Below are 26,899 nucleotides of genomic sequence, written 5' to 3' on the forward strand. Positions count from 1 at the left end.
TGTAATTTCCAGACCAACAAAACTAAAAAGGGCCACTTACTACTTACTACCCTGTCATTTCACAATAGCACCCTTCCATCAGCAAAGTACAACAGGGGCCAGATGAAATGTGAGGGCCATGTTTCTTTTTATTTTAGAAATGAGAGTTGACTTCACATATGAAAAAATACACTTAGCGTTCAAGGTGAAAAAACAAATTATTCCCTAACCCTCCACCCCTTGGTATTCAATGTTCCATCTCCCACTGAGGTAAAGCTGTACCATTGTCCGTGGCTTTAAAAAAAAACAAAACAAAAAACTGCCATAAAGGAGGAAGAAAACCAATCCTATGAAAACCCTCTGCCTCTGTTCCCAGGAGTGCAGGGCGCCAGCCCCTCAGTCAGACTTCTCCTTCTCCTTCATGTGCAGGAAGACGACGCTGAAGATGAAGAGCCCGAGCATCATGGAGAAGGCGCTGGCGTAGTAGGGGTAGGCCGAGGGGATGAAGCGCTCGTACTGCGTGTGCTGCAGTGGCCGCACGGACACCTGCGGAGGGCAGCGGTGCTGGGCCCCGGCCACGCGGGGGGCGGTGTGGGGCGGGGTGCGGAGGGCGGGCAGGGATCGGCCAGCTTACCTGAGTGGAGGAGTATAGGTGTGTGTAGCCTAGCCGGTTGTAATCCACTTTGAACTGGAACACACCATACACGTCAGGCAACTTGAACTGGACGCTGTATTTGCCACCTGGGGAAGAGCCAAGACCCATAACCAGGAGGGGCTTCCCAGGCAGCCCGAGGCAGGGATGGGCTTGCAGAGCTGTCTCTCGCAAGAGCTACGCTCACCTTTCCTCTTCAAGAAGGTCCTCACAAAAGGATCGATGCGGACAAACTCCAGCTGAATGTCATCGCCATCAAAGGGGACCCACTTGCCGTCTGAGAGCTGCTCAATGACGATGCTGTACTCCTGAGACAAGCAGCCGGGGTAAGCCCGGTGGCCACTGACCGGCAGGACAGCCTCGCCTTCTGCTGCACTGAATCCCTGCCGTGTCTCGGGCAGGAGCCCCCCAGGAGTCTGACAGCTCAGACAGGCCCCCCCAACCCCGGACAGTGGAGGACGCACCCAGCTGGCCCAGCCCGCTGACCTGCCCGTGGGAGCCCGCACCAAACAGTGTCTCCCTGAACGCACCGGCACGCCTGAGCGCCCCTGCTTCCACAGTCATCACCCGAGCCTTTCCTGACTGATTCTCCAGACCCCACTCAATGTGAATTCTACTCCCAACGAAATAAACCAGCAAAGCCCTCCCCACTGCGTTCCCACAGCAAACGCACACCTCCTCCACAGAAGGCCGCCTGTTAGGGTGAGTTTATACACCAGGCTCTCTGCACCCAAGCTGACTTCTTAGGGTGAAGATGAACTTATTCAGCCTTGTGTAGGCGCTTCAGACCCAGCACGGAAGTGTTGCATGCTTTTGAGTGGAATCAACTTGGCCCAAACCCAGGGGCCCTCCAGCGCCAAGCTCTTACCACTAGGTCAGTGACAGTGTAGGCGTTGGGTGGCGCTGTCTCGCCCACCCGATGATGGGACACTGGCCCCACCCGGAGGACCCCCTCCTCCTTGAACACCCAGCGGGAGAGGGCCACAGCCAGCTCGTAGTTGCCAGTCTGGGAGTACCTGCAGAAGGGGAAACGGGGAGGCTGCAGCCGGGGACCAACTTCCCTCCAGCGGTGCCTGGTAAACCAGTCACCACGCACCGGATAGACCACACCCAGCCAGGCTCTGCCTAGAGGCCACACGTGTCTAGGGGTCCTGCTTGAGGGGAACACAGGAAAGGATGACAGGCGTGATACACTGCTCTGGGTGTCACCTACACAATAAATGCACAACTACCAAAACATCAGTGACAGGAGTTTGAACAAGCTCCAGGAGATGGTGAAGGACAGGGAAGCCTGGTGTGCTGCAGAGTCAGACACGACTTAGTGACTGAACCACCACCAGTACATCTCCAGATAAGTCATCACTACTATGAACAGTCTAGACTGCCAACAGCAGCAATATAGTGACAAAGTCTTCAAAAAAGCATCTGAAGATACTCAGCCTCCAACACTTTTAGCTAAAAGGCTCCTTCCTCCCTCTTGGCACAGACCCACCCTCGGCGCCCCCAGTCTCCGCATCTACCTCTGGGAGCCAGGTGTGGCCTTCTGCACCGCCGAATTGAAGAAGGCATCGCTGAAGAAGTCAAGGGAGCCGCTGAAGATGACCCGGGCGTTGTTCCGGGCCTGCAACCCCGCGATGAGAAGGGTGTTCTTCCCCACGGCGTGCGGGTACTGGAGCAACAAGAGGCCGTCGGCCAGGAGGGCTGAGACCCACCCTGCTGCTGCCCTCACCCCCGCCCACCTGTTTCTCATCCCACTGCCAAGGCTCTCCTGCTTGCTGCTCACTTTCAGATAAAAAGTGCTGCTGCCCCAGGCCCAGGAGCCAGAGGCCTCAAGTCTGCAGAGGCCCTCACCTGGGTGATGGGTTTATCCGGGAAGAAGGAGTAAGAGGTGGAAGAACCTGTCAGGATGTCCAGCACCAAAGGATTGTCAGGGTCGGCCACCATCCTGGAGAAGGAAAGGAAAATCACCCAACTCGGACCCCAAAGGACCAGGGTCCCCCAGGAGCCACTTCTTCACAGGAATTCATCACACTTCCTAAAAGCCAAACCCCGAGCCCTCCTCTTGCTGTGACAATGGAGTCTGACTCAGTGTCACATTTAATCTCACCCACGTGCTCCAAGGGAAGGAAAGCCTCCAGACAAAAGTGACTCCTTCTTTCCCCAGGCTTCTGCCGGCCCCTCCTGCTCACTCACCCCACACCCCGAAAGAGGATGGGATTCAGAGATGATTTCCCAACGATGGTGGGGGCCTTCAGCAAGTTCTCCGTGTCGGCCACGATGAGCGTGTGCTGCCCGAGCAGAGGAATATCAAATCAGGAGAAGGTTCCCCAGGCGGGGTCGCCTCCCAACCCCCTCCTGGTTTCAAGGCTGAGCTGGTTACCTGGCCAAGGTCTGAGACATCATAGTTGTGATGGTCGATGACAGCTGTTTTCTCCTCGTCGAACTCAATCCCACACTCACTGCCCAGCTCTCGGAGAGGGTCGCCTGCAAAGACCCAACAGATGCCTGACGGGGCCCTGAAGCCGGGGCCCTGGGGCGAGCAGTGTCCCTCCTGCTGGCATCCTCACGACGCCCTCTGCCAGTCACCCCCGGGCCCTGCGGCCTCACCAAGCCAGGCGCAGCCCCCACGACCCCCGGGCAACAGCACGGTGTGCTGCCTGCGGGAGTCAGAACCTGAACTAATAAACCACCACCACCTGACCCCTCGCCTCAAGTACGCAGTGATCTTGGTTCTGCACAAAAACTTGCTTTGAAGCAAAGTAAATACCTCGGGCAAACTTCATCTGGATGAGCCGGGGCTAACAAGGTTTCTCTCCTCTTCATCATCACATGACCAAGAGCCCCACCCAACACAGTTTTAAACACCTACCCACACTGGAGGAAAGGAAACAAGAGTTGCCGGGGGTGCTCACTGGCACAGCTGGTGGTTAAGTACGTGGGGCTCAGGGTCCTACTCCCCCCTCCCTGCTTCTAAGTATGTTTGAAAATGTCCAAAATAGGAAACAAAAATCTGTTAAATCTTCCCTCTTGCCTTCTCTTTGTAAGAGCCACCAAAAAAACATGAGAAACAAAAGGAAAAAGCAAAACGAAGGAAAAGAGAAACAGGGGTCCCAGCTCTTAAAACAGGACCTGCTTCTCACCTCCCTGGCTGTGGTCACGGGAGCACAGAAGCGGCTGAAGGGCGCTGCAGTCCCCCCCTCCCCGGCGGGGCTCCCCCCACCGCCCCACCACGAATGCCCCTTTGGCAGCTTCCACGTGTAAAGCTCTCAGCTCCCGGGAGAAATGGTGGGAAACACCACAACCTCCCGGGTCAGACTTACCGATGTCTGAGCTGGCAGCTACCAGGACACTGCCTCCACCGTCAATAAAGGTACTGATGGTCTCCACGTTGATATTTCCTCCAAAATCTGAAAGAAGCACCAGACTCAGGACCCAGAGGGTTCCTCTCACTGCTCCTCTGACATCTGGCTGGGGAGGATGACCCGCAGACTGTGCTAAGCTGCTTCACTCGAGTCTGACTCTTTGTGACCCCGTGGACTGTACCCCGCCAGGCTCCCCTGTCCATGGAATTCTCCAGGCAGGAATACCGGAGTGGGTTGCCATGTCCTCCTCCAGGGGATCTTTCCGACCCAGGGATCGAACACTGGCAAGCAGGTTCTTAACCAGCTGAGCCACCAGAGACCAGGCATGACCAATTAGAGAATAGCACCCTCTGGAGGCCCAAAGCGAGAGGGACCTCTACCATACATGTCCCGACATAGGACGATGTTCCCAGTTCCTCAGCGTCAAGATCCAAGAATAATGGCTCAAATTCATAAACCTTTAGAAGTACAAATGAAACACTCAAACACCTGCCAATTACAGCTGTCAAGTCAGTCATACACATTTCAAGTCACACATGAACTATTCATCCAGAAATGTCACATTTTTTTCACTCCCATTTCATGAAACAACTTGCAGCTTATCACCTGCACCTTTTACATCAGTACCTTCATCTTCACTTTAGCCCTCCTGGGGCCCCTGGCAGTTCTCTAGAGTCCATCAACCTCACCTCCAGTGAGCCCGTCTGAGAAGGAGCACTCCTGAATCTCAGAATGATGCTGTCCCGTGACACGGGCAATCCTCTGCCCAACCTGAGAAGTTTTTTCCCGTTGATCCTACAGATTTAGGTCTAGCAGTCATAACAGGACCACTTCATATACTGTTTTAAAGTGAGCACCAAAAAGGCACGTGAACTTTCAGCACTTGTAAGACCGTACCCTTTTCTGGTCAGTGGGTCAGGAGAGGCCGTAGCATCCAGAACCAGCACTGAGTGGGGCTGCTGCAGCTCAAGTGCTGACTTGCTCAGTCTCTGTGTGACCCCGTGGACTGCAGCCCGCCAGGCTCCTCTGTCCTCCACTACCTCCCAGAGTTTGCTCAAATCCATGTCCCTTGAGTTGGTGATACTGTCTAACCATCTCATCCTCTGTCGTCCCCTTCTTCAATATTTCCCAGCATCAGGGTCTTTTACAACGAATCACCTCTTCGCATCACGTAGCCAAAGTATTGGAGTTTCAGCTTCAACATCAGTCCTTCCAATGAACACTCAGGACTGATTTCCTTTAGAATGGACTGGTTGGATCTCCTTGCAGTCCAAGGGACTCTCTCAAGAGTCTTCTCCAAAACCACAGTTCAAAAGCATCAATTCTTCAGTCCTCAGCTTTCTTTATGGTCCAACTCTCACATCTGTATGAATGAAACTTAGATACCTGGGCTTAATTCCAGGATCATGCCTTGAAAACCCAGTGAACAGCATGAAAAGGCAAAAAGATATGACACTGAAAGATGAACTGCCCAGGTCAGTAGGTGGCCAATATGCCACTGGAGAAGAGTGGAAAAATAGCTCCAGAAGGAATAAAGAGGCTGAGCCAAAGTGGAAACAATACCCAGTTGTGGATGGGTCTGGTGGTGAAAGGAAAGTGTGGTGCTGTAAAGAACAATACTGCATAGGAACTGGAATGTCAGGTCCATGAATCACGGTAAATTGGAAGTGGTCAAACAGGGGATGACAAGAATGAACATTGACATTTTAGGAATCAGTGAGCTAAAATGGACAGGAATGGGCGAATTTAACTCAGATGACCATTATATCTACTACTGTGGGCAAGAACCCCTTAGAAGAAGTGGAGTAGCCCTCACAGTCAACAGGAGTCTGAAATGCGGTACTAGGGTACAAACTAAAAAACGATAGAATGATCTCTGTTAGCTTCCAAGGCAAACCATTCAATATCACGGTAATTCAAGTCTATACCCCAACCACTAATGCCAAAGAAGCTGAACAATTCTATGAAGACCTACAAGACCTTCTAGAACTAAAACCAAAAAAAGATATCCTTTTCATTATAGGGGACTGAATGCAAAAGTAGGAAGTCAAGAGATACTTGGAGTAACAGGCAAGTTTGGCTGTGGAGTACAAAATGAAGCAGGGAAAAGGCTAACAGAGTTTTCCCAAAAGAATGCAGTAGTCATAGCAAATACCCTCTTCCAATAACACAAGAGACAACTCTACATATGGACATCACCAGATGGTCAATACCGAAATCAGAATAATTTATATTTTTTGCAGCCAAAGTTGGAAAAGCTCTACACAGTGAGCAAAAACAAGACTGGGAGCTGACTCTGACTCAGATCATGAACTACTTATTGCAAAATTCAGACCTAAATTAAAGAAAGTAGGGAAAACCACTACACCATTCAGATATGACCTAAAGCAAATCCCTTACACTTATACAGTGGAAGTGACAAATAGATTCAAGGGATTAGATCTAATAGATAAGAGTGCCTGAAGAACTATGGATGGAGGTTCATAACACTGTACAGGAGGCGGTGATAAAACCATCCCCAAGAAAAAGAAATGCAAAAAGGCAAAATGGTTGTCTAAGGAGGCCTTCAAGTAGCTGAGAAAGAAGATAAGTAAAAGTCCAAGGAGAAAAGGAAAGATAAACCCATTTGAATGCAGAGTTCCAAAGAATAGCAAGTAGAGATAAGAAAGCCTTCCTCAGCGATCAATGCAAAGAAATAGAAGAAACAATAGAATGGAGACTACAGATCTCTTCAAGAAAATAAGAAACAACAAGGGAACTTTTCATGCAAAGATGGGCACAGTAAAGGCCAGAAACGGTATGGACCTAACAGAAACAGAAGATATTAAAAAGAGGTGGCAAGAATACATGGAAAAACTATACAAAAAAGATCTTCATGACTCAGATAACCACGAATGTGTGATCACTCACCTAGAGCCAGACATCCTGGAATGTGAAGTCAAGTGGGCCTTAGGAAGCATCGCTATGAACAAAGCTAGTGGAGGTGATGAAATTCCAGTTGAGTTATTTCAAATCCTAAAAGACAATACTGTTAAAGTGCCACACTCAATATGCCAGCAAATTTGGAAAACTCAGCAGTGGCCACAGGACTGGAGAAGGTCAGTTTTCATTCCAATCCCAAAGAAAGGCAATGCCAAAGAATGCTCAAACTACTGCACAATTGCACTCATTTCACACGCTAGCAAAGTAATGCTCAAAATTCTCCAAGCTAGACTTCAACAGTACACGAACTGAGACCTTCCAAATGTTCAAGCTGGATTAAGAAAAGGCAGAGGAACCAGAGATCAAATTGCCAACATCTGTTGGATAACAGAAAAAGCAAATTCCAGAAAAATATCTACCTCTGTTTCATTGACTATGCTAAAGCCTAAGACTGTGGGTCACCACAAACTATGGAAAACTCTTAAAGAGATGGGAATACCAGACCACCTTACCTGCCTCCTGAGAAATCTGTACGCAGGTCAAGAAGCAAAAGTGAGATCCAAACATGGAACAACAGACTGGTTCCAAATCAGGAAAGGACTACATCAAGGCTGTATACTGTCACTCTGCTTATTTAACTTCTATGCAGAGTATATCATGAGAAATGTCAGGCTGGATGAAGCACAAGCTGCAATCAAATCTGCTGGGAGAAATATCAATAACCTCAGATATGCAGATGACATCACCGTTATGGCAGAATGCGAAGAGGAACTAAAGAGCCTCTTGATCAAAGTGAAAGAGGAGAGTGAAAATTTGGCTTAAAACTCAACATTCAAAAAACTCTTGATTGTGGCATCTGGTGCCATCACTTCATGGCAGATAGATGGGGAAACAATGGAAACAGTGACAGACTTTATTTTTTTGGGCTCCAAAACCACTGCAGATGGTAACTGCATCCCTGCAATTAAAAGACACTTTCTCCTTGGAAGAAAAGGTATGACAAACCTAGACAGCATGCTAAAAAGCAGAGACATCACTTCGTCAACAAAGGTCCGCTCAGTCAAAACTATGCTTTTTCCATTAGTCATGTACAGATCTGAGAGTTGGACCATAAAGAAGGCTGGGCGCTAAAGAATTGATGATTTTGAACTGTGGTGTTGGAGAAAACTCTTGAGAGTCCCTTGGACTGCAAGGAGATCAAACCAGTCGATCTTAAATCAATCCTGAATATTCATCAGAAGGGCTGATGCTGAAGCTGAAGCTCCAATACTCTGGCCACCTGATGTGAAAAGCCAACTCACTGGAAAAGGCCCTGATGCTGGGAAAGACTGAAGGCAGAGGAGAAGGGGGCAACTCCTCTGCCATCGTTACCATCACCAACTTGATGGACGTGAGTTTGAGTAAACTCCAGGAGGTGGCGATGGACAGGGAAGCCTGGTGTGCTACAGGCCACGGGTCACAGAGAGTCAGACACGCCTGAGTGACTGAAGAACAACAAATCCAGGCAACCCCTTCACCTTTGTGAGCCCACTTCCCCATCTATAAAACAAGGACCCAGCATTTCCCGGGCACAGAGGACATTGTAAGGATCCTTCTCCTGTAGTCATTACTGCATGTGCTTTCAGAGCTTCCAGATCCCAGAAGAGCAAAGAACCCGCCGATACGTGGAGGAGGAAGCCAGGCCTGTGTTCTCAAGCCTGAGAGGGCCTAGTGGTCACAGTGCTGCAGGAGGGCCCTCAGAGTGGGGACCACCACTTATCCTGAACACCCCTGACCTCAGAACATGCTAGCCTTCTCCCTAGGGGTGTCTGAGAGGGTTTCTTACAAGAATGGTCCCCACCCTGCAAGAGGCAGAAAAGTTCACCACAGAGATGCCGGGCAGGGCTTCAAATAACACTGAATCTCAGAGACACTATTCCATTTCGTTTCCCTGCTTCCTCCATCAGAGAATGGGCACAGTTCAACACTGGCCTTAACACCTCTCTCAACCAGCTCATCTCCTCTTTTCAGAGGATGCCTCAGGTCCAAAGCCTTCAGCAGGTCAAGAATCAGCTAGAACTTGACAGCGCTGCATTCACTGTTATATTTTCCTCTTCAGAAAACAAATGATGGTACAGTACTGGCTCTCCATTTTCAGTGGTGACAATAGGTTCATTACCAGTTTTCTTTTAAACTGGGTTATGTTTTTTTTTTTTAAAGCAGGTCAATTTGAAGAAAAACATTACTGGCACAAATATGGAAAGTGGTAAAGATCACAAAGTGGGGACGGAAATGACTCCGATTTCTGAAGCAGTATCTTGGGCTCTGCCCCTTCTCCCACTAACAGCAGCCTACCTCAGCCTCCTCAGCCCACCTCTACCACTTCCCTCCTCCCTCTCAGTGACCCTTCAAAGCCCAACTCAGACAGTCCCTCCACTCCATCTGGAACATCCTAACATGTGGTCTGGTAACTCATTTCAAGTCCTTATTTATATTTCCTCACAGATAGGTTGAAAGACTCCTGAAGGGTAGCCTCTGTCACTATTCAGGACTGCTTTCAGAGTTCCAACATAGCAGCAATCCAGCAAACACCATTTAACCTGCTAAAGGCATCATTTGCCTGCCTAGCCAACTTGAAGATTTTAATGAACAACTGAACTTGCCTCCGAAAAGCTAATTCCAAAGGCACATGTTACAGGAGAGTTGGGAGCACCTCGCCAAGTACTGCGAACCTAGGGGAAAATGCATCAGGGGCTTGGCAGATCCCAATCTCACATGAACCACAGAGAAGAGAGTCGATGCCAGTGAAGTGACAGCCTTCCTAAGCTTCATAAGCTGAACAGACAGATGGCAGTCCTAACTCACCCCGGACAGGGACAACTTGTGTCCTCTGAGAAAAAGATAAATTGAAGCCACTAAAGAAAAGAATGACTAGGATGCTCACCAAAAAAGCACAACAAAAAGGGAAACAGCCAAAGGAACTGGGGTTATTTAGTCTGGAGAAGAAACAACTGAATAATTCAGGACCTGATTATGCAAAGGCTACGCCTGTAAGCAAAATAAGCACTAGACCTATTCTCTTAGGCCCTGAGGAGTATCAGAAACCCTTTTCCTCCTTGCCCCAAATAAACAAAGCAGGAAGTGGAAGATAAGTTCAGTTTAATACATGATCTTCTTAAGAGAGTTGTACAGTGGCAGCCTATTTTAGGAGTTGCCTCCTAAAACAGTAAGCTGTCACAGGAATGTCAACTGGAAAATCTAGTGAAAATGTTCATTTGGCTCAACAACTAGTCTTCTGCTAAGCCCTGGACATATCCATCCAGCCTCAAATAGTCTGGACTAAGTAATCACTAAAGGGTCTTTTCAGTCTAACCATGACTCCATCTGCATTCTCAGGATCAACCACCACCAATGCCCCTTTACAGAAAATCATGCTTAGAGCACAGCCATTTTCTCGTTCCACACAGGCAAACCCAATCAGGGAGTGAAGGAATGTCTGTCTTTCTTATCAGGCCCTTTAGCAGAGAAAACCCCTTCTCAGACTAGCAGAGCCAGGAGTTCTAAGGTCTGCAACAACACTTGATCCCACAGTCCTCAGCTCTGTCCTCTAGTAAGGACATATCCTCTCCTAAGCCCAGAGTGAAGTGAGGTGAAGTGAAAGTCACTCAGTCGTGTCCGACTCTTTGCGACTCCACGGACTACAGAGTCCATGGAATTCTCCAGGCCAGAATACTGGAGTGGGTAGCCTTTACCTTCTCCAGAGGATCTTCCCAACCCAGGTCTCCCGCGTTGCAGGTGGATTCTTTACCAGTTCAGCCACAAGGGAAGCCCAAGAATACTGAAATGGGTAGCCTATCCCTTCTCCAGCATATCTTCCTGACGGAGGAACCGAACCGGGGTCTCCTGCATTGCAGGCAGATTCTTTACCAACTGAGCGTTAGCCTTTTCCTCTTCTCTGGGAGCAGCAGCGCCCAGGGCTGGGGACCCACTCCATCCCAGGACATGCCCAAGATCCTTAAGAAAGCTGATAAATCAGAGTCCTGGGGGCGACCGGCAGCTCTTACCTTCTACCGAAGGAGAGAAGATGATGAGATTGTCATAGAGAAACTCCCCGTACTTAATGAGGGACAGGCTGGGATCATCTGCGGTCTTGAATGTGAGTACAAAGCCACGATCTGGAAAAAGAGAACGAGGGAGCTGAGGCAGATAAGAGGCAAAGAGAAACCACCACTGCAGAGACCGTGACCGTCCTGCCCCCGTCCCCCCACCAACCCCCTGGAGGCAGGTCGGACCTGGAAGGCCAGCGCAGGTGGGAGGGAGAGGGGTCGGTGTCTCGGGGCTCAGGGACCTTACCACCCCCTCGGGCCCCAGTCTCACCCTTCAGGCTCCGGAAGAAAAGCGAATGCGTCTCCCGGAGGTTGAGGTTGTCCAGCAGTACCAAGGTGCGAGGACCGCTGGCGCCGGCCAGGCCAAGCAAGGGCAGCAACAGCAGCCACCAGCTGGACCACACACGGGCCGCGCGGGGCGCCATCTTCCTGCTCCAAAGAACCCAAGGGCCTGGGCACCGGAAGTGTCTCTTCCACGGTCGCCCAATCGCGGCTCGATGTCTTGGAGTATCACCCGGAAGTGATTCGAGAAAGCCGGGGCCGGGCGTCCGGAGCCGCTGCTCGGAAGACGAGGCTCGAGGAACACAGCCGGAAGTGTCCTTGTGGGAGGCGGATTCTCGGCACACTATTGGTGAAAGCGGCGCGCGGTCCCGCCCCCCCGAGAGGAAAAGTCTCAATCCTAGAGAGACAGCTCTGCGGCCGCGGCCAATCAGTAGGGCCGAGAGCCCTTGGGTTCCGCCCATTGCAGGCTCCCGCCCGAGCCTGGGGCTCCCGCCTCCTCATCCGTTTGGTCCGGGTTTGGGCCACGGCGCTCGGGTCAGAATCCCGGCCAGAGGTTCCCTGGACCGGGACAGGTTCGACTGGAGCCAGGCCCCACCTCCACTGTCTCCCGGGAGGAGGTGGTTGGACAAAGGCCGGGGACGGGTCGCGGGCGTGGGGGCTGGGGGAAGAGGGCCGGAATCTCTCCCGCTGCTCAGGGGCGCAGGGCCTTGGCGCGGGCCCGGCCCACCCGACCTGATAATCCAGGCCGGAGGCAGTGTGGGCTGGGCAAGGAGTCAGAACCTGTAGCTGGGCATATCCGCGCCCAGGCTCGCACCAGCCCTGTAACCCGGGCGCTTCTCTGGTTTCCAGGCCGCTTCTGGTGGTTCAGAGGGTAAAGAGCCCGCCTGCAGTGTGGGAGACCTGGGTTCAATCCTTGGGTTGGGAAGATCCCCTGGAGAAGGGAATGACAACCCACTCCAGTATTCTTGCCTGGAGAATCCCATGGGCAGAGGAGCCTGGCGGGCTACAGTTCATGGGTCCCCAAAGAGTCGGACACGACTGACCGACTTCACTTGTCTCCAGGCCGCTGTCCTAGGCTGGCACTGGAAGCGATGAGGCCCGGCCCTACTTACCTGTGTGTGCCTTTGGGACCGCCTGTGCTCTTGGGAGGACTACCGCGGGTTTCGAAAGCGCTTCGTGCAGAGCCAGGCTGAGCCTCCACTCAGTTCTGGCCCCACACCCCTTCTGAACTGACGAACAGGGCAACCAGCTCTCCTCAGATCACCGTGGGTCCAAGGAAAAGCTACCACAAGCATCTCCAGGACTTAACTGTTCTCTGGGGCTCAGCCTCAATCCTGGAGTGAATGGTGAAGGTAACTGTGGAGAGAGAAGGTAGCCATTCTTTTCTGATGTATTCTCCTTGTCCACCAAGCCAAGAGTGTGGGGGCAAAAGTCAAAACCTCCCTCTGCGCTTCTCCTCAACCAATCCCGCCCTCCATCCCCACTGACCACACCCTGAACTTCTGCCCACAGCCCGCCCTCCTGCCTATGATGCCACATCAACCCACTTCTCACTCAGACCTGATGGTGTGGGCAGAGTCACTGAGCAGTCGGCCACAGCTCACGGAACCCAGAGGCTCTTCACGCAGGTCTGCACCTAAACTCGTCTCGTCAGCCTATCTCCTCTCAGTCCCTACTCAGCCCTTCCATGGAACAGGTCTCCTCCCACCTTTTACATACCCTGACCTTGCCACCTCCTGCCTTTTGTTCACGAGGACCCCTCTACCAGGAACCCTTCACGCAGACCCCTAACCAGGAACCCTCTCCCCACATTCCCATCTTAAGGGGTCCTCTCCATCCTTCATGGCAGCCCCACCCCCTGCTGCTCCCTTCACAAGGGCACTCTGTTCCCCATACGGATCTGACTTTGCATCTTCTTGCTCCAAGTGTGCACTGCAGCCTGCCTCCCCATAGGCCGATCTCTGGGTTTCCTAAGCATCTTCCGCCCTGGCTTCTCCAGAACATGAGCTCCTTGGCCCAGGCAAGTAGCTTGGGGCAAGTACCAGAGTAGTTAATACAAATACAGAAGGGGAGGACAGGGGGACTAACAGAGCACCTGCTACGCACCAGGAACTCCACACACTATCTCATTTAACCTTCACAATAATCCTGTGAAGGCTTCCCTGATAGCTCAGTTGTAAAGAATCCGCCTGCAATGCAGAAAACCCCAGTTCGATTCCTGGGTCAGGAAGATGTCCTGGAGAAGGGATAGCCTGCCCACTCCAGTATTCTTGGGCTTCCCTTGTGGCTCAGCTGGTAAAGAATCTGCCTGCAATGCAGAAGACCTGGGTTCAATCCGTGGGTTGGGAAGATCCCCTGGAGATCACACAAGGAACTCTACACACTATCTCATTTCACCTTCACAATAACCCTGTGGGGTTGGTATTATCCCCATTTCACAGATGCTTAGCATGAAATGAGGCTCAGGACAGCACCAAAGCCTTTTCCCTCAGACTGTGGGCCCCTCCCACAGAGTAGGGCTGGGATACAGTGGGCGAGGGGATGGATCAGTCTTACACAACTGGGATGGCCTGGATTTGTTTCTAGAGATGTTAGGATGCACGGTTCCAACACAGCCCCTGAGGGCATCAAGACCTGGGTCTTCTCTGGACCTCAGCCAGATGTGGCCTCTATTTTCCAAAACAAGGAGTTTGCTTTCCTGGGTCACAGATCCTTTGAGAGTCCTAACAACGGTTCACATTCATATGCTCTCTGCTGAAAACGCTGCACTTGTGCTCACAGTTGCGGGAGTCGCGGAGGCCCAGAGCCTGCAGGCTGGTAAGAACCCCTGCTTCAGGCTTCCCCGGTGGCTCAGTGGGTAAGAGTCTGACGGCCAATGTCGGGGACACTGGTCAGATCCCTGGTCCAGGAAGATGCCACATGCCACAGAACCGTTAAGCCCATGAGCCACAACTACTGAAGCCCGTGCATCCAGAGCCCTTCTCTACCACAGAAGTCATCATCACAAGAAGCAGCCTGTGCATCACAATGAAGAGGAGCCTCCACTCACCCCGACTAGAGAAAGCCCATGTGTGGCAGTGAAGACCCAGCACAGCCAAAAATAAACACAAACACATACACATACGAGAAGCCCTGCTCCGAAAGAGCTCCCCGCTGGAGGCCAGGGAGGGGCTGTGGGACGCTGTCTGAGGGTCGGAGCAGCACAGTTGGTCGGTAAAAGGCAGTTTATTAGGGCAGCTTAATGTGGAATGGCCTCCCCTGGGCCACAAACCAGCTGGGAGTGGGCAGCCCGGGAACAGCTGCTCCAGGACTCCTGGGCCCACCCCCCAGGGCTTCCCCACCAAGTGGGGCCTACTGGACAGAGGAATAGTGTTCAGTTTGCCAAGAGGTTGAGTCTGATCCACGTGGAAGTCGCTGACACTCTGCTGGGATGCTGATGGAGGCCTGGAGGCAGAGCTGAGGTCTCTGATCCCATGGAGGCACGGAACCGCACTGGCGGGCACAGCGGCGGGCCGATGGGAACACTGATGTGGCGTGGGTCCAGGCTCCGAGGGGCTCACAGCCTGGGCAGAGTGGGCTCTCTGGGTGGCAGGGAGGGGAGTGTGCCTTCCCAGGGACAGGCCCGCTTGGGTGCCCCGGTCACTGTCGGGGGCAGGCGGCAGGAGGCCTGGCTGGAGCTGCCCTGGGGGGGCCTGGCGGTCTCACGGGAGCCCAAAGGCAGGGTGGCAGCAGGCAGTGTGTTCACAGGTGCTCACTGCCAAAGCTGCTTTTGCTTTTCTTACGCTTGGCCTTGGTGAAGGGGATGTCGAGGGACTCGAGGCGGAAGGGCCGAGGCTGGGGCATTTCGGGGGCCTGGGCGGGAGGGATGGTGGAGCTGCCGCCGAGCGGGGAGCTGAGGCCTGGTGGTGAACTGTGGTGTGCTGAGGAAAAGCACAGAAGGGAGACACGCTGGTTAGCCAGGATGCAGGGGTGGAGGAAAGACTGTATGCGGGGTATGACCCCAGCCAGAGGCCCTGGGACCCCAAGCTCTGAGAACCTGTTCTGGCTGTGGCCTTGGGCCCAGCGCTCCCATCTCTGCCCAAAGGGTCTGGGCTGGGAGCTTGGATTTTCAAGCCTCAGACTGTGCAGCCTGGGTGTCAAGCCAGACAAGCCTGCTGCAAAACCCTGCTCTGTCACTTCATGCGAGGGTAACTTTAGGGAGCTGCTTCTCCTGAGCCTCGGTTTCCGCATCTGCAACATGGGCACGATGCCAGGTACTCATCTGATGTGAGTGTCTTCACCTTCCTGCTTTCCTCTCCTTACTCCTCAGCTCACTGAATAACCTCAGGATATCTGAGATTTGCTTATTAATTGGTACTGGATTGGAAGCTCAGTGTCTTTGGTTTTAGTTTTAAGAGCAAAGTGTTTTTGGACTCTTGCTTGTGGAAGCGTGTTTTGTTTTTGTGGTCCTGATTGCCCTGCTTTGGGAACGAGTCACCATCTGAGGAAGCTGGTGAGGGACTGACCGAGTCCTGGGCAGCCCCAGGCTGGGGTGTGCTGAGGGGCTGCTGTGTGTCCGGAAGACAGAGGATCCAGCTCGGCACCTCGCCCCCAGGAGATGGAGGGGGACAGGAGGCGGGAGGCTGTGTGCCAAGCACTCCCCGCCTCGTCCCACCAATCACGGAGGAGGCAGCTCCCCTCAGCTGACAGCGGAGGAAACAGGCTCAGAGAGGGAAAGGCGTTCCTGGCCCAGCCTGTGTGACTCCAGAGTGCTCAGGGAGGGGCTGGAGGGCATGAGGCGGGCGGGACGCTCACCCAGGGTCTTCATGGGGTCCGTGCTGAGGATCTGGCTGGCCCGCTTGGGCCGGAAGTAGTTATTGGCTATGTTCTCGCTGTCACTGCGACTGAGCATCAGCCGGTAGCGGTCCTCCTCCTGCTGAGAGTCCAAGTCCTCCAGGTCAGGACCCTTGTTTGTGCGCTTGTACCCCGTGCCCTGACCGGGGGGGGGGTTCCCAGGGCTCTGCCCATGTTGGGGTACCCTCCACTCCAGACCCTGACTCCTGCAGTGGGATCCAGGCAGCTCAGGCAGCAAGGAGGACCACCATCTCTAGTCTATACATGCTTCTCCCCACCCCCACCTTCCAGTGCTCAAAACCAGGTCCATCAGGGGAAAGGAAGATACTACATACCCCCACACCCAGGGCAACATACTCTTATAGTACAGTACTCAGCTCACGAGCACATTTATGAACATTAGAACTGGAGTCCTCTAACATTTTCATCACCAAGCACTAGTAGCCAGGCTTCAACAGTATGTGAACCGAGAACTTCCAGATGTCTAAGCTGGTTTTAGAAAGGGCAAAGAAACCAGAGGTCAAATTGCCAACATCCACTGGATCATTGAAAAAGCAAGAGAGTTCCAGAAAAAGCATCTGTTTCTGCTTTACTGACTATGCCAAAGCCTTTGACTGTGTGGATCACAATATTAACTGTGGAAAGTTCTGAAGGAGATGGGAATACCAGACCACCTGACCTGCCTCTTGAGAAACCTGTATGCAGGTCAGGAAGCAACAGTTAGAACTGGACATGGAACAACAGACTGGTTCCAGATAGGAAAAGGAGTACGTCAAGGCTGTATATTGTCACCCTGCTTATTTAACTTATATGCAGAGTACATCATGAGAAACTCTGAGCTGGATAAACACAAGCTGGAATCAAGATTGCCGGGAGAAATATCAATAACCTCAGATATGCAGATGACACCACCCTTATGGCAGAAAGTGAAGAACTAAAGAGCCTCTTGATGAAAGAGGAGAGTGAAAAAGTTGGCTTAAAACTCAACATTCAGAAAACTATGATTGTAGCATCTGGTCCCATCACTTCATGGCAAATAGATGGGGAAACAGTGGAAACTGGCAGATTTTATTTTGGGGGGCTCCAAAATCACTGCAGATGGTGATTGCAGCCATGAAATTAAAAGACACTTACTTCTTGGAAGAAAAAGTATGACAAACCTAGACAGCATGTTAAAAAGCAGGGACATCACTTCATCAACAAAGGTCCATTTAGTCAAGGCTATAGTTTTTCCAGTAGTCATGTATGGATGTGAGAGTTGGACCATAAAGAAGGTTGAGCACTGAAAAATTGATGCTTTTGAATTGTGGTGTTGGAGAAGACTCTTGACAACTCAAGACCCCTTGGACAACAAAGAGATCCAACCAGTCCATCCTAAAGGAAATCAGTCCTGAATATTCATTGGAAGGACTGATGTTGAAGCTGAAACTCCAATACTTTGGCCACCTGATGGGAAGAGTTGACTCATTTGAAAAAACCCTGATGCTGGGAAAGATAGAAGACGGGAGGAGAAGGGGACGACAGAGGATAAGATGGTTGGATGGCATCACCGACTCAATGGACAAGAGTTTGAGTAAACTCCGGGAGTTGGTGACGGACAGGGAGGCCTGGCATGCTGCAGTCCATGGGGTCATAAAGAGTCGGACACGACTGAGTGACTGAACTGAACTCAGTACTTTTCACTGCTGTAGTGGATCTGTTTTCTTCAGCCTGAATCTCTTCCTTCAGGGAACTACCTTTCACCCACTGAACATGGTCTTGGTAGGTTATGCATTCACAGCACCCTAATACCACCACTGCTGCTTGCCCATCCTCTTGCTACACTTCTGGACACGTGACTTAGACTGGACCAATCGCAGAACTACATCTTCTGGACACAGTCATTGGTCTAAGAGTAGGCCCAACCCAGGCAGAGCCAATCAGAATCTTGCCACAAGCCTTGGTTTAAGGACGCTCCAAAAACCCACATCTCTTTCCTATTGGATTACTGATTGCTAGCAGCCATCTTTCCTGCCACACAGAGAAGTCCTGCCTACGTCCAAACCCAGGACTCCAAGTGAAGCAGAGCCAAGAGGTGAAGAAACCACACAGAACAGGACTGTTTGGGCCCCTTGATGCAGCCGTGCCTGAAACTGGTCCACTTAACATAGACCAAGAAAATCCCTAATTTGCTTCTGATTGTTTGCTTTGCATGGGTATCTGTCACCTAGAACTAAAAGCATTCAAATATAACCCATCCATAACCTCAGATTAAGAATGGCTTCTTTCAGGAACAATTTTCCCTTTTCTTTTTTTAAAACAAAGTTAGGGAATCAAAAGCAGCCAGTCAGAACTGTAGACCAGCCTGTGTTGCTCAGATGGAGACGTATTAACCTATGAGTGACCTTATCATGACTGCAGAGGTATGTTCCATGTAGGTTTTCCAAAATATCTGTAATGGTTAATGGTGAGGATCAGCAAATTATACAGTCTATGGGTCAAATCTGGCCCACAGGCTGTTCTTGGAAACTTCCTCTGGAACGCAGCTGGGCCCATTCATTTACCCAGGGGGTGGGGTGGTTTCCTGCTCTTGTGCAGCGTTGGTTAGTTGTGAGAGACCACACTGCACCCAACCCCTAAAGTATTTCCTGTGTGGTCCTTTAGAGAAAAGTTGGCTGACTGCTTTAAGGCTATGTATTTGTTGTAATACAAAATAAAGGCAACATGAAATAAAGTGACTTCAGAATCGCAATGACTGTTTACAGAAACTTGAGGACGCTTTCTGTCTAAGAGTACCAGCTGGGGCCCAGGGAACCGGGATGAGCTGCTTGGGCTCTGGGTTTGCGGCTGAGACCTCGGTCCATCACCAGCAGGGTAGGCTGCCTTGAACCCCTGCTCCTTCTCTGCTCTTTGTGCACGCTCAAGTGCCTTTGAGTGAGGCCCAGAGGAGGCAGGGGGTCTAGGTGCAAAGAGCGACACAGAAAGGGCCCCCGCTCAGCCCCCTGATTTAATCCTTAGGTCACCTGGAAGCACAGTCCAGATCCTACAGCTCCCCAACCCACTGCGCCTTGGGGGCCAAGCTCCCAGCTCCCCACTGGCTCTCCCAGAGACCGTACCATGCCTGGCTCGCCGTTGTCCGCTGCGGAGGCTTTGTGGGCTGGTCTGTTCTGTGGCCCTGTTGAAACTGCTACGAGAAAACAGAAGCTCAGGTCCCTGCTGCCTGGTAGGAGGGGCAGCGGGACTGGGGGAGAGGCTGGGTGCTCGGGCCTGGCTCAGGCTTGGAGCCAGGGGAGGACACTGCCCACCCCTAGAGAGGGGATGGCTCTGAGAGACATCAGGAGGGCTTAGGCCAAAGCAGCCATTCCCCTGCCCCCAGGCAAGACTGCAGGTGAGCATGGGGAGACAGGCCAGCGCTGCCTGCAGCCTGCGAGGAAATGAGGCAGCTGGCATTTCACCGGGGATGGTGCCACGCAGGGGTTAACAGTCAGTCGCCTGTTGCTCTGGCTAAGCCATGAAACAAAACCATGGGAAAAGAATGAAAGCAAGATAGAGCAGTTAAGTGTAATCTAAACAAAAGTACTTCGGCGTGATGAGTTGGGGTCATCATGCCCTGCTGAGCTAAGGAAAAACATAGTGGGGACCTTGGAACGCCGGGTCGGTGCAAGTTCAGAACACTGCTTGCCGCACACACCAAGATGTTTTTCCCAAGGCATATGCGGGTTTAGGGCCTCCAGCTGGGTGATACCCTTTGCAAGAGAAAATAGCGACAGTTCAAGGTCATCAGTAACCTGGGAGACGGGATCAGGGACACAGGAGGCTGATTTTATCGTAACACAACAGATACTCTCTGCATGCGAAGATGCTAAATAAAAGTGAGGTGGCTCGGAGGGACAGGGCTCTTGATCCCTGAGATCTTGAGTCCCCCGGTCCCATCTTTAAAACTTTAATTCTGTCTCTAGTTTCTTTCTTCCAAACTGTGCGTCGCCCCGCGTTTGCTCCCTGCTCACTGAGCTGGCCGCGGCAGCGCCCGTCCCCCGGGTCGTCAGAGATGGAGGACCTAGATGAGCACTCCCCGAGCGGGGGCCCACGGGTGTGGCCCCGCCGGCCCGAGGAGCCCACAGCTCCCTGGATGGGCAGAGCCGCTGGAGACAATCCACTGCGAGCCCGAGCCTCCTCTGAGACCCAGTGAGTGCTCGGTGGCTTTCAGGAGTATCTCATCCAACCCCTCTCTGTGAAGATCAGGCGACCACGGCCCAGAGAGGGACAGTGATCATCATAAGGTCACACAGGAGATCAGCAGCAAAAGCAGAAAGTGAGCCAGGCCTGCAACTGCCCAGCTCGCTTCCGTCCCTGGCCTACGACTCACTGCTATGATTGTGACTCCGGATAAGTCACTTACACTCTCTGAGATTCCTCATGTGGAAGACAGGGGTGAAAATCTTTACCCCTTCACGGTTATTGCAGGCTGAAGTAAGGACAATAATGATCATGGTAAGAAAATGCCTCATGCATTTAAAATGTGCCGGGCATGTTTCCAAGGATTTTACATGTCATAAGACGTTAAGCCACCCAGCGATCTTTAAGGAAGGTGCTGTTATTAATCCCCATCTCACGGACGAGAACTCTGAGTCCCAAGAGCTGACACAGGGACTGCTGGAGCCAAAATTCCAACCCACATGTGCCTGACTCTTAGGCCCCCAACATGCTGGGTGCCCAGGGTCACCTGTCTGCTGCCCCCAGAGCCAGCAGGGAGAGGTGCGTGGCCCCCTGCCAGCCTGCAGGAGAGAAATTGTGAAATAGGGAGGGGGAACAAGGAAGTGGGTGGGCAGCGGGGAGGTGAGGGAGACAGCAAAGCTCCTGACCTACTGGGAGGCTGGTTTTTATGATGATGGGCTCAGGAATCTTCCAGAAACCATTGTCTTCATCCCAGCAGGACTCTCGTCGGATCTTCTCCAGGTTGCTATAGTTACAGTCCCGGCGAATCAGGGGCTGCACCTGCTCCAAGAGCTGCTGGAAGAGCAGAAAGTCACGTTCCTGCCGACGGATGGTGGCCAAGTAATCGATCTTCTCCAGCTCAAACTCCGACTGCAGATCTTTGATCTCCACCTCTGCTGCTCGGAGCTGAAAACAAAAGATGAACGAGCAATGAGCAGGAAAGACAGCCAGCAGGAAAGACATTCCCTCTCCTGCACGCCCGCCCCCTGCCCCGCCCCCCGCCCATCAGTCACTCCCCCCCACTCACTGATCCTCTCACCCATCCAATCTGATCGTCTATCCTCTCCCACCCCTCCACTCAATACTTAGATGAGCACCTACAGGGTCCGGAGCCCTGCAGAAAGCAGGAAGAGAGGCTGGTCATCCACTCCCACCACCAGCCCTAAGCCACCATCCCCACTCGTACGTTTTATTCAGAAGCTGTTTACAAGGCTCCACGTGTAACACTGCAGTTACCACAGTCCTTGAGATCTCAGAGAACTGTACAGATTCTTTCTTCTAAAAGAAGCAGTAGGCAGGGCTTCCCTGCTGGTCCAGCGGCTAGGAGACAACTGTCTGCCTGCGGATGCGGGGGACAGGGGTTCGATCCCTGGTCCAGGAAGAGCCCGTGTGCCACGGCAGCTGCAGCCTGCGCCCCAGGGCCCGCGAGCCGCACCTGCTGAAGCTTAAGCAGCGGGAGCCTGTGCCCCGCGACGAGAAGTCACCAGGGTGAGGCGCCCGCGCGCAGCAGTGAAGGCCCAGAACACCCAAAACTAAGGAACTCGTATTTTAAAAAGCAGCCGTAGGCACAGATTCTCAGACAGCAGCCCTCGCTCTCCCTGGCTGTCACACTCCTCTTGTTCGGTCACTCAGTCGTGACCGACTCTTTGCGACCCCGTGACCCCGTGGACTGCAGCACGCCAGGCCTCCCTGTCCTTCACCAACTCCTGGAGTTTACTCAAACTCACGTCCACTGAGTCAGTGATGCCATCCAACCATCTCATCCTCTGTCGTCCCCTTTCTAAGGAGAGGTCAGAAAGCATCCTTCAGTGAACAATGCAAAGAAATAGAGGGGAAAATAGAATGGGAAAGACTAGAGATCTCTTCAAGAAAACAGGAGATATCAAGAGAACATTTCATGCAAAGATGGGCTCAATAAAGGACAGAAATGGTATGGACCTAACAGAAGCAGAAGATATAGAGAATACACAGAAGAACTGTACAAAAAAGATCTTCACGACCCAGATAATCATGATGGTGTAATCACTCACCTAGAGCCAGACATCCTGGAATGTGAAGTCAAGTGGGCCTTAGGAAGCATTACTACAAACAAAGCTAGTGGACAGTGATGGAATTCTAGTTGAGGTATTTAAAATCCTAAGAGATGATGCTGTGAAAGTGCTGCACTCAATATGTCAGCAAATTTGGAACACTCAGCAGTGGCCACAGGACTGGAAAAAGTCAGTTTTCATTTCAGTCCCAAAGAAGGGCAATGCCAAAGAATGTTCAAACTACCATACAATTGCGATCATTTCACATGCTAGCAAGGTAATGCTCAAAATCCGTCAAGCTAGGCTTCAACAGTATATGAACTGAGAACTTTCAGATGTATAAGCTGGATTTAGAAAAAGCAGAGGAACCAGAGATCAAATTGCCAACATCCATTGGATCATAGAAAAAGCAAGGGAATTCTAGAAAAACATCTACTTCTGCTTCATTGACTACACTAAACATTAACTAAACTAAAGTTTGACTGTGTGTATCACAACAAACTATAGAAAATTCTTAGAGATGGAAATGCTTGACTGCCTCACCTGTCTCCTGAGAAACCTGCATGCAGGTCAAGAAGCAGCAATTAGAACAGAACATGGAACAACAGAATGGTTCCAAATTGGGAAAGGAGTACATCAAGGCTGTATATTGTCACCCTGCTTATTTAACTTATATGCAGAGTACATTATGTGAAATGCCAGGCTGGATGAAGCACAAGCTGGAATCAAGATTTCCGGGAGAAATAACAACCTCAGATATGCAGATGATGCCACACTAATAGCAGAAAGCAGAGAGGAACTAAAGAGCCTCTTGATTAAAGTGAAAGAGGAGAGTGAAAAAGCTGGCTTAAAACTCAACATTCAGAAAACTAAGATCATGGCATCCAGTCCCATCACCACATGGCAAAAAGATGAGGAAAAAGTGGAAGCAGTGACAGATTCTATTTTCTTGGGCTCCAAAATCACTGCGGATGGTGACTGCAGCCACGAAATTAAAAGACGCTTGCTCCTTGGAACAAAAGCTATGACAAACCTAGACAGTGTATTAAAAAGCAAAGACATCACTTTACTGGCAAAGGTCCATATAGTCAAAGCTGTGGTTTTTCCAGCAGTCATGTAAGAATGTGATGTGTGAACCATAAAAAAGGTTGAGAGAAGAACTTTTGAACTGTGGTGCTGGAGAAGACTTGAGAATCCCTTGGACAGCAAGGAGATCAAGCAAGTCAATCCTAAAGGAAATAAATCCTGAATATTCATTGAAAGGACTGATGATGAAGCTAAAGCTCCAATACTTTGGCCACCTATTGAGAAGAGCCAACTCACTGGAAAAGACCCTAATGCTGGGAAAGACTGAAGGCAAAAGGAGAAGAGGGTAGCAGAGAATGAGATGGTTGGAGAGCATCAGCAACTCAGTGGAAATGAATGAGGAATCTCCAGGAGACCGTGAAGAACAGGGAAGCCTGGCATGCTGCAGTCCATGGGGTCCTGAAGAGTCAGACTGAGCGACGGAACAACAAGCAACTGACTTAAAAATAAGGAGATTATCCTAGATTACCGAGTGGGCCCAATGTAATGTATATACCACGTGGGAGAGGGAGCAGAGAGAGACGGGTAGAAGAGATGCATTAAAGGAGATGCTTGGGAATTCCCTGGTGGTCCAGCGGTTAGGACTCCACGTTTAGGGGCGCGTTCAATCCCTGGTTCCACAAGCAGAGTGGCACGGTCACAAACAAAGAAGAGATGCTTCAGAGAAGTCAGTCAGGACAGCCAAAGAGACGGGAAGCAGGAGAGAGACTGCACAGGCCAGGCTGTCTTTGGAAGGGGCCAGGCAGCAGGAAGTACAGACTGCCTCTAGGAACTGAGGATGACCATGGCTGACGGCCGGCAGGGAGACGGGAATCTCAGTCCTTCAACCATGCGGGGTTAAATTCTGTCAACAACCTCAAATGGACTGTCCCCTAGGATCTCCAGAAAGAAACGCAGCCCTGCCAACACGTCGAGTCGGTGTTGGGGAATTCTAAGCGGAGAAGCCAGCCAGGCCGTACCTGGAGTCCGCCCTACAGAGCTGTGGGATAACATTTTTAAACGCTTATCTGTTTTTTGCCGCACTGGGTCCTCCTTGCTGTGCTGGCTACTCTGCAGTCGTGGCGCCCAGGCTCCCACTGCAGTGGCCTCCCTCGTTGCAGAGCACGGGCTCTGGGGTCCTTGAGCTTCAGCAGTTCTGGCACGTGGGCTCAGCAGCTGTCGCTCACAGGCTCAGTACTTGTGAGGCACGGGCTTGGTTGCTCTGAGGCATTTGAGATCCTCCCGGGATCAGGGGTTAAACCCGTGTCTCCTGCACCAGCAGGTGGATTCTTTAGCACTGAGCCCCTGGGAAACCCACTGTGAAAGAACCAATTTGTGTTGTTTCAGGCAACAAAATGTGTGGCCATTTGCTACAGCAACCACAGGAAACTAATGAAGAGCTCTATTTAAAGCCACACTTCCGTATGGACAGAAGAGTATATTATTGAGTCAGCCACCCCGGACCCTTACCTCTGTGTGGCTGTCAGCACCGCTGACACCGCCTTGGGCCCCTTCAGTTCCTCCTGGCCTTCCACTGACCCCACCTTGGGCTGTGTGCGTATGTGCTAAGCTGCTTCAGTCATATCTGACTCTTTGTAACACCAAGGACTGCAGCCCACCAGTCTCTGTCCATGGGATTCTCCAGGCAAGAACACTGGAGTGGGTCGCCATGCCTTCCTCCAGGGGGTCTTCCTGACCCAGGGATCGAACCCGCATCTCTTCTGCCTCCTACATTGGCAGGAGGGTTCTTTACCACTAGCACCACCTGGGAAGTACTGTGTAGTAAATTTCTTCTGTGTGGTCAAGGGCTTTGTAGTTAATAGATACTGTTTAACTGTGATTAAGTCCAGGTGGTCTCTATGCCCTGGTGGTCGCTAAACAACAATGAAGACCTTTCACCGACATATTTCCAGTGCCCACAAGACTAGTTACCCATTCATAAATCTTGACCTAAGAGTGCTCTTCCTGGGGCTTCCCTGGTGGTCCAGTGGTGGAGAATACGCCCGCCCATGCAGGGGACACAGGTCTGATCCCTGGTCTGGGAACTAGATCCCACATGCCGCAGAGCAACGGAGCCCCAGCACCCCAGAGCGCATGCTCCACCACAAGAGAAGTCAGCACAGTGACGGCCCGCACGCCAAGGCAAGAGAGTGGCCCCAGCCACCGGAGTCAGAGAACATCTGTGTGTAGCAACGAACATCTAGTGGAGCCAGAAAAACAAAAAAGGATGCTCTTCCTGTTGTAAAGCTCCTACCCCCACACCCTGGGTAAATACAGAATCATCCTGATGGCCCCTGGGTGCTGGGAAGCACAGCGGCAAATGCTTCCAGGTTGTCATCCGTCCGGCCCCACCCCATGACTACCTTACCCTAAAATCAACTGATCCACCGATTACATGGAGCCGCCTGCCTCGTTTTTTGGTCTCAGGGTACCTTGTTTTGGTGGGTACTTTTGGTTCCCTCCCTCCTCCAACAACTTGGGTGCTCAGTTGTTACTGAGAGTGCAGAAAAACATGACGTTATGCAGTAAACAGAAGACAGCAGATGTATCTAATCAACGACACTATTAAGAAACAGGAAGTGAAAATCAAAAAGCATTTCAGCAGAGGAAAGATCCCCCCAAAGCACAAGCACATGCAACCAAACGTTAAAAATATAACTCGACGCCCCAATGTGAATAGTTTCCTTAAACACAAATTCGCAGGTGTGAAATTTTCAAATCAGAAATCCAAAATCTTGAAATGGACAAAAGTGAAGAAGATGCCAAGTGGGACATTAATACAACACCAGCAAAGATTTTTTTTAAAATTTAGATATGTAGACAAAGTACAAGAAAGACCAAATTCAATTAAAGACATGAATCATAGTAAGAAAAGGCATGAAAGTAGCCAAGAAAAAAAATTAAAACTAAAGACCAAAAAGTATCAGCTTTACGCTCTGGCAAGATCCCTTGGTTGCCACGCTGAGTGGGGATGCGGAGGGGGTAGCAGGCGGCCAGGGAGGGCGCTATGAGCCCCAGGCCACCTGGAAGATGCTCTGAAGGCCACGCAAGTGTAGGTCACAGAACCTCGTTTCCCTCCAGTCCGCTCTCCCCATGCTCAGCCATGTGGCCGCCTTTCTGTTTCTTGAACCACGGACCGCATTCCAGGCACCGGCCTGTCTCCTCCCCTAGACCGCTTTCCACCAGGTCCCCCCTGAGAAGTCACCACCTGTGTGGTGTCCTCCTATCTGAAGTGGCCCCGGGAACTTCTGGGGTCCTGCTAACGCTCAGAGCCACACACACACTCCACTACTGCAGAGATGAACCTGTCACCATGGCAGCTTCCAGAACAGGGCGTGGCACACAGCAGGCACAGAATGCAGGCAAGGTTCGAGACCTGGCGAGAACGGCCACCTAGCGCGCCTGCCTGGGGCGGGGCCTGCCTGGGGCGGGGCCGCCTGCCCGACGGGCGGGGGCGGGAGGGGCCTGCCCGGGGCGGGGCCTGCCTGGGGGCGG

At 51.7% G+C, this 26,899-nt stretch overlaps 2 protein-coding genes across 7 annotated transcripts in view; both read right to left on the reverse strand.

Annotated features, from left to right (window-relative positions):
• Positions 1-108: 108 nt before the first annotated feature.
• On the reverse strand, positions 109-11,573 carry DDOST (dolichyl-diphosphooligosaccharide--protein glycosyltransferase non-catalytic subunit). The gene is made up of 11 exons (XM_043444644.1): positions 11,272-11,573; positions 10,959-11,069; positions 3,952-4,038; positions 3,012-3,115; positions 2,825-2,919; positions 2,483-2,576; positions 2,152-2,300; positions 1,500-1,647; positions 819-939; positions 614-720; positions 109-525 (listed from the first exon to the last, which is right to left on the reverse strand). Exons 1-11 carry the CDS (start codon positions 11,423-11,425, stop codon positions 376-378), a joined length of 1,320 nt encoding a protein of 439 aa, XP_043300579.1. The 5' UTR covers positions 11,426-11,573; the 3' UTR covers positions 109-375.
• A 3,066-nt stretch (positions 11,574-14,639) lies between these two features.
• Positions 14,640-26,899, reverse strand: part of KIF17 (kinesin family member 17) — a 46,704-nt gene continuing 34,444 nt past the window's right edge. For 2 of the 6 annotated variants that reach the window (XM_043444638.1, XM_043444636.1), the window contains 4 exons: positions 20,957-21,215; positions 19,211-19,281; positions 16,077-16,197; positions 14,640-15,202 (listed from right to left, as the gene is read on the reverse strand). In XM_043444638.1, coding sequence (XP_043300573.1) covers positions 15,024-15,202; positions 16,077-16,197; positions 19,211-19,281; positions 20,957-21,215 — 630 coding nt within the window. In that variant the 3' untranslated portion in view covers positions 14,640-15,023. Of the gene's footprint in view, positions 15,203-16,076; positions 16,198-18,604; positions 19,054-19,210; positions 19,282-19,333; positions 19,841-20,956; positions 21,216-26,195; positions 26,781-26,899 lie in introns of those variants that run through there. The other 4 variants (XM_043444637.1, XM_043444639.1, XM_043444640.1 and 1 more) reach the window with 4 other exon arrangements.

Source organism: Cervus canadensis, chromosome 24 (assembly GCF_019320065.1).
Source record: "Cervus canadensis isolate Bull #8, Minnesota chromosome 24, ASM1932006v1, whole genome shotgun sequence".
Lineage (NCBI taxonomy): Eukaryota > Metazoa > Chordata > Mammalia > Artiodactyla > Cervidae > Cervus > Cervus canadensis.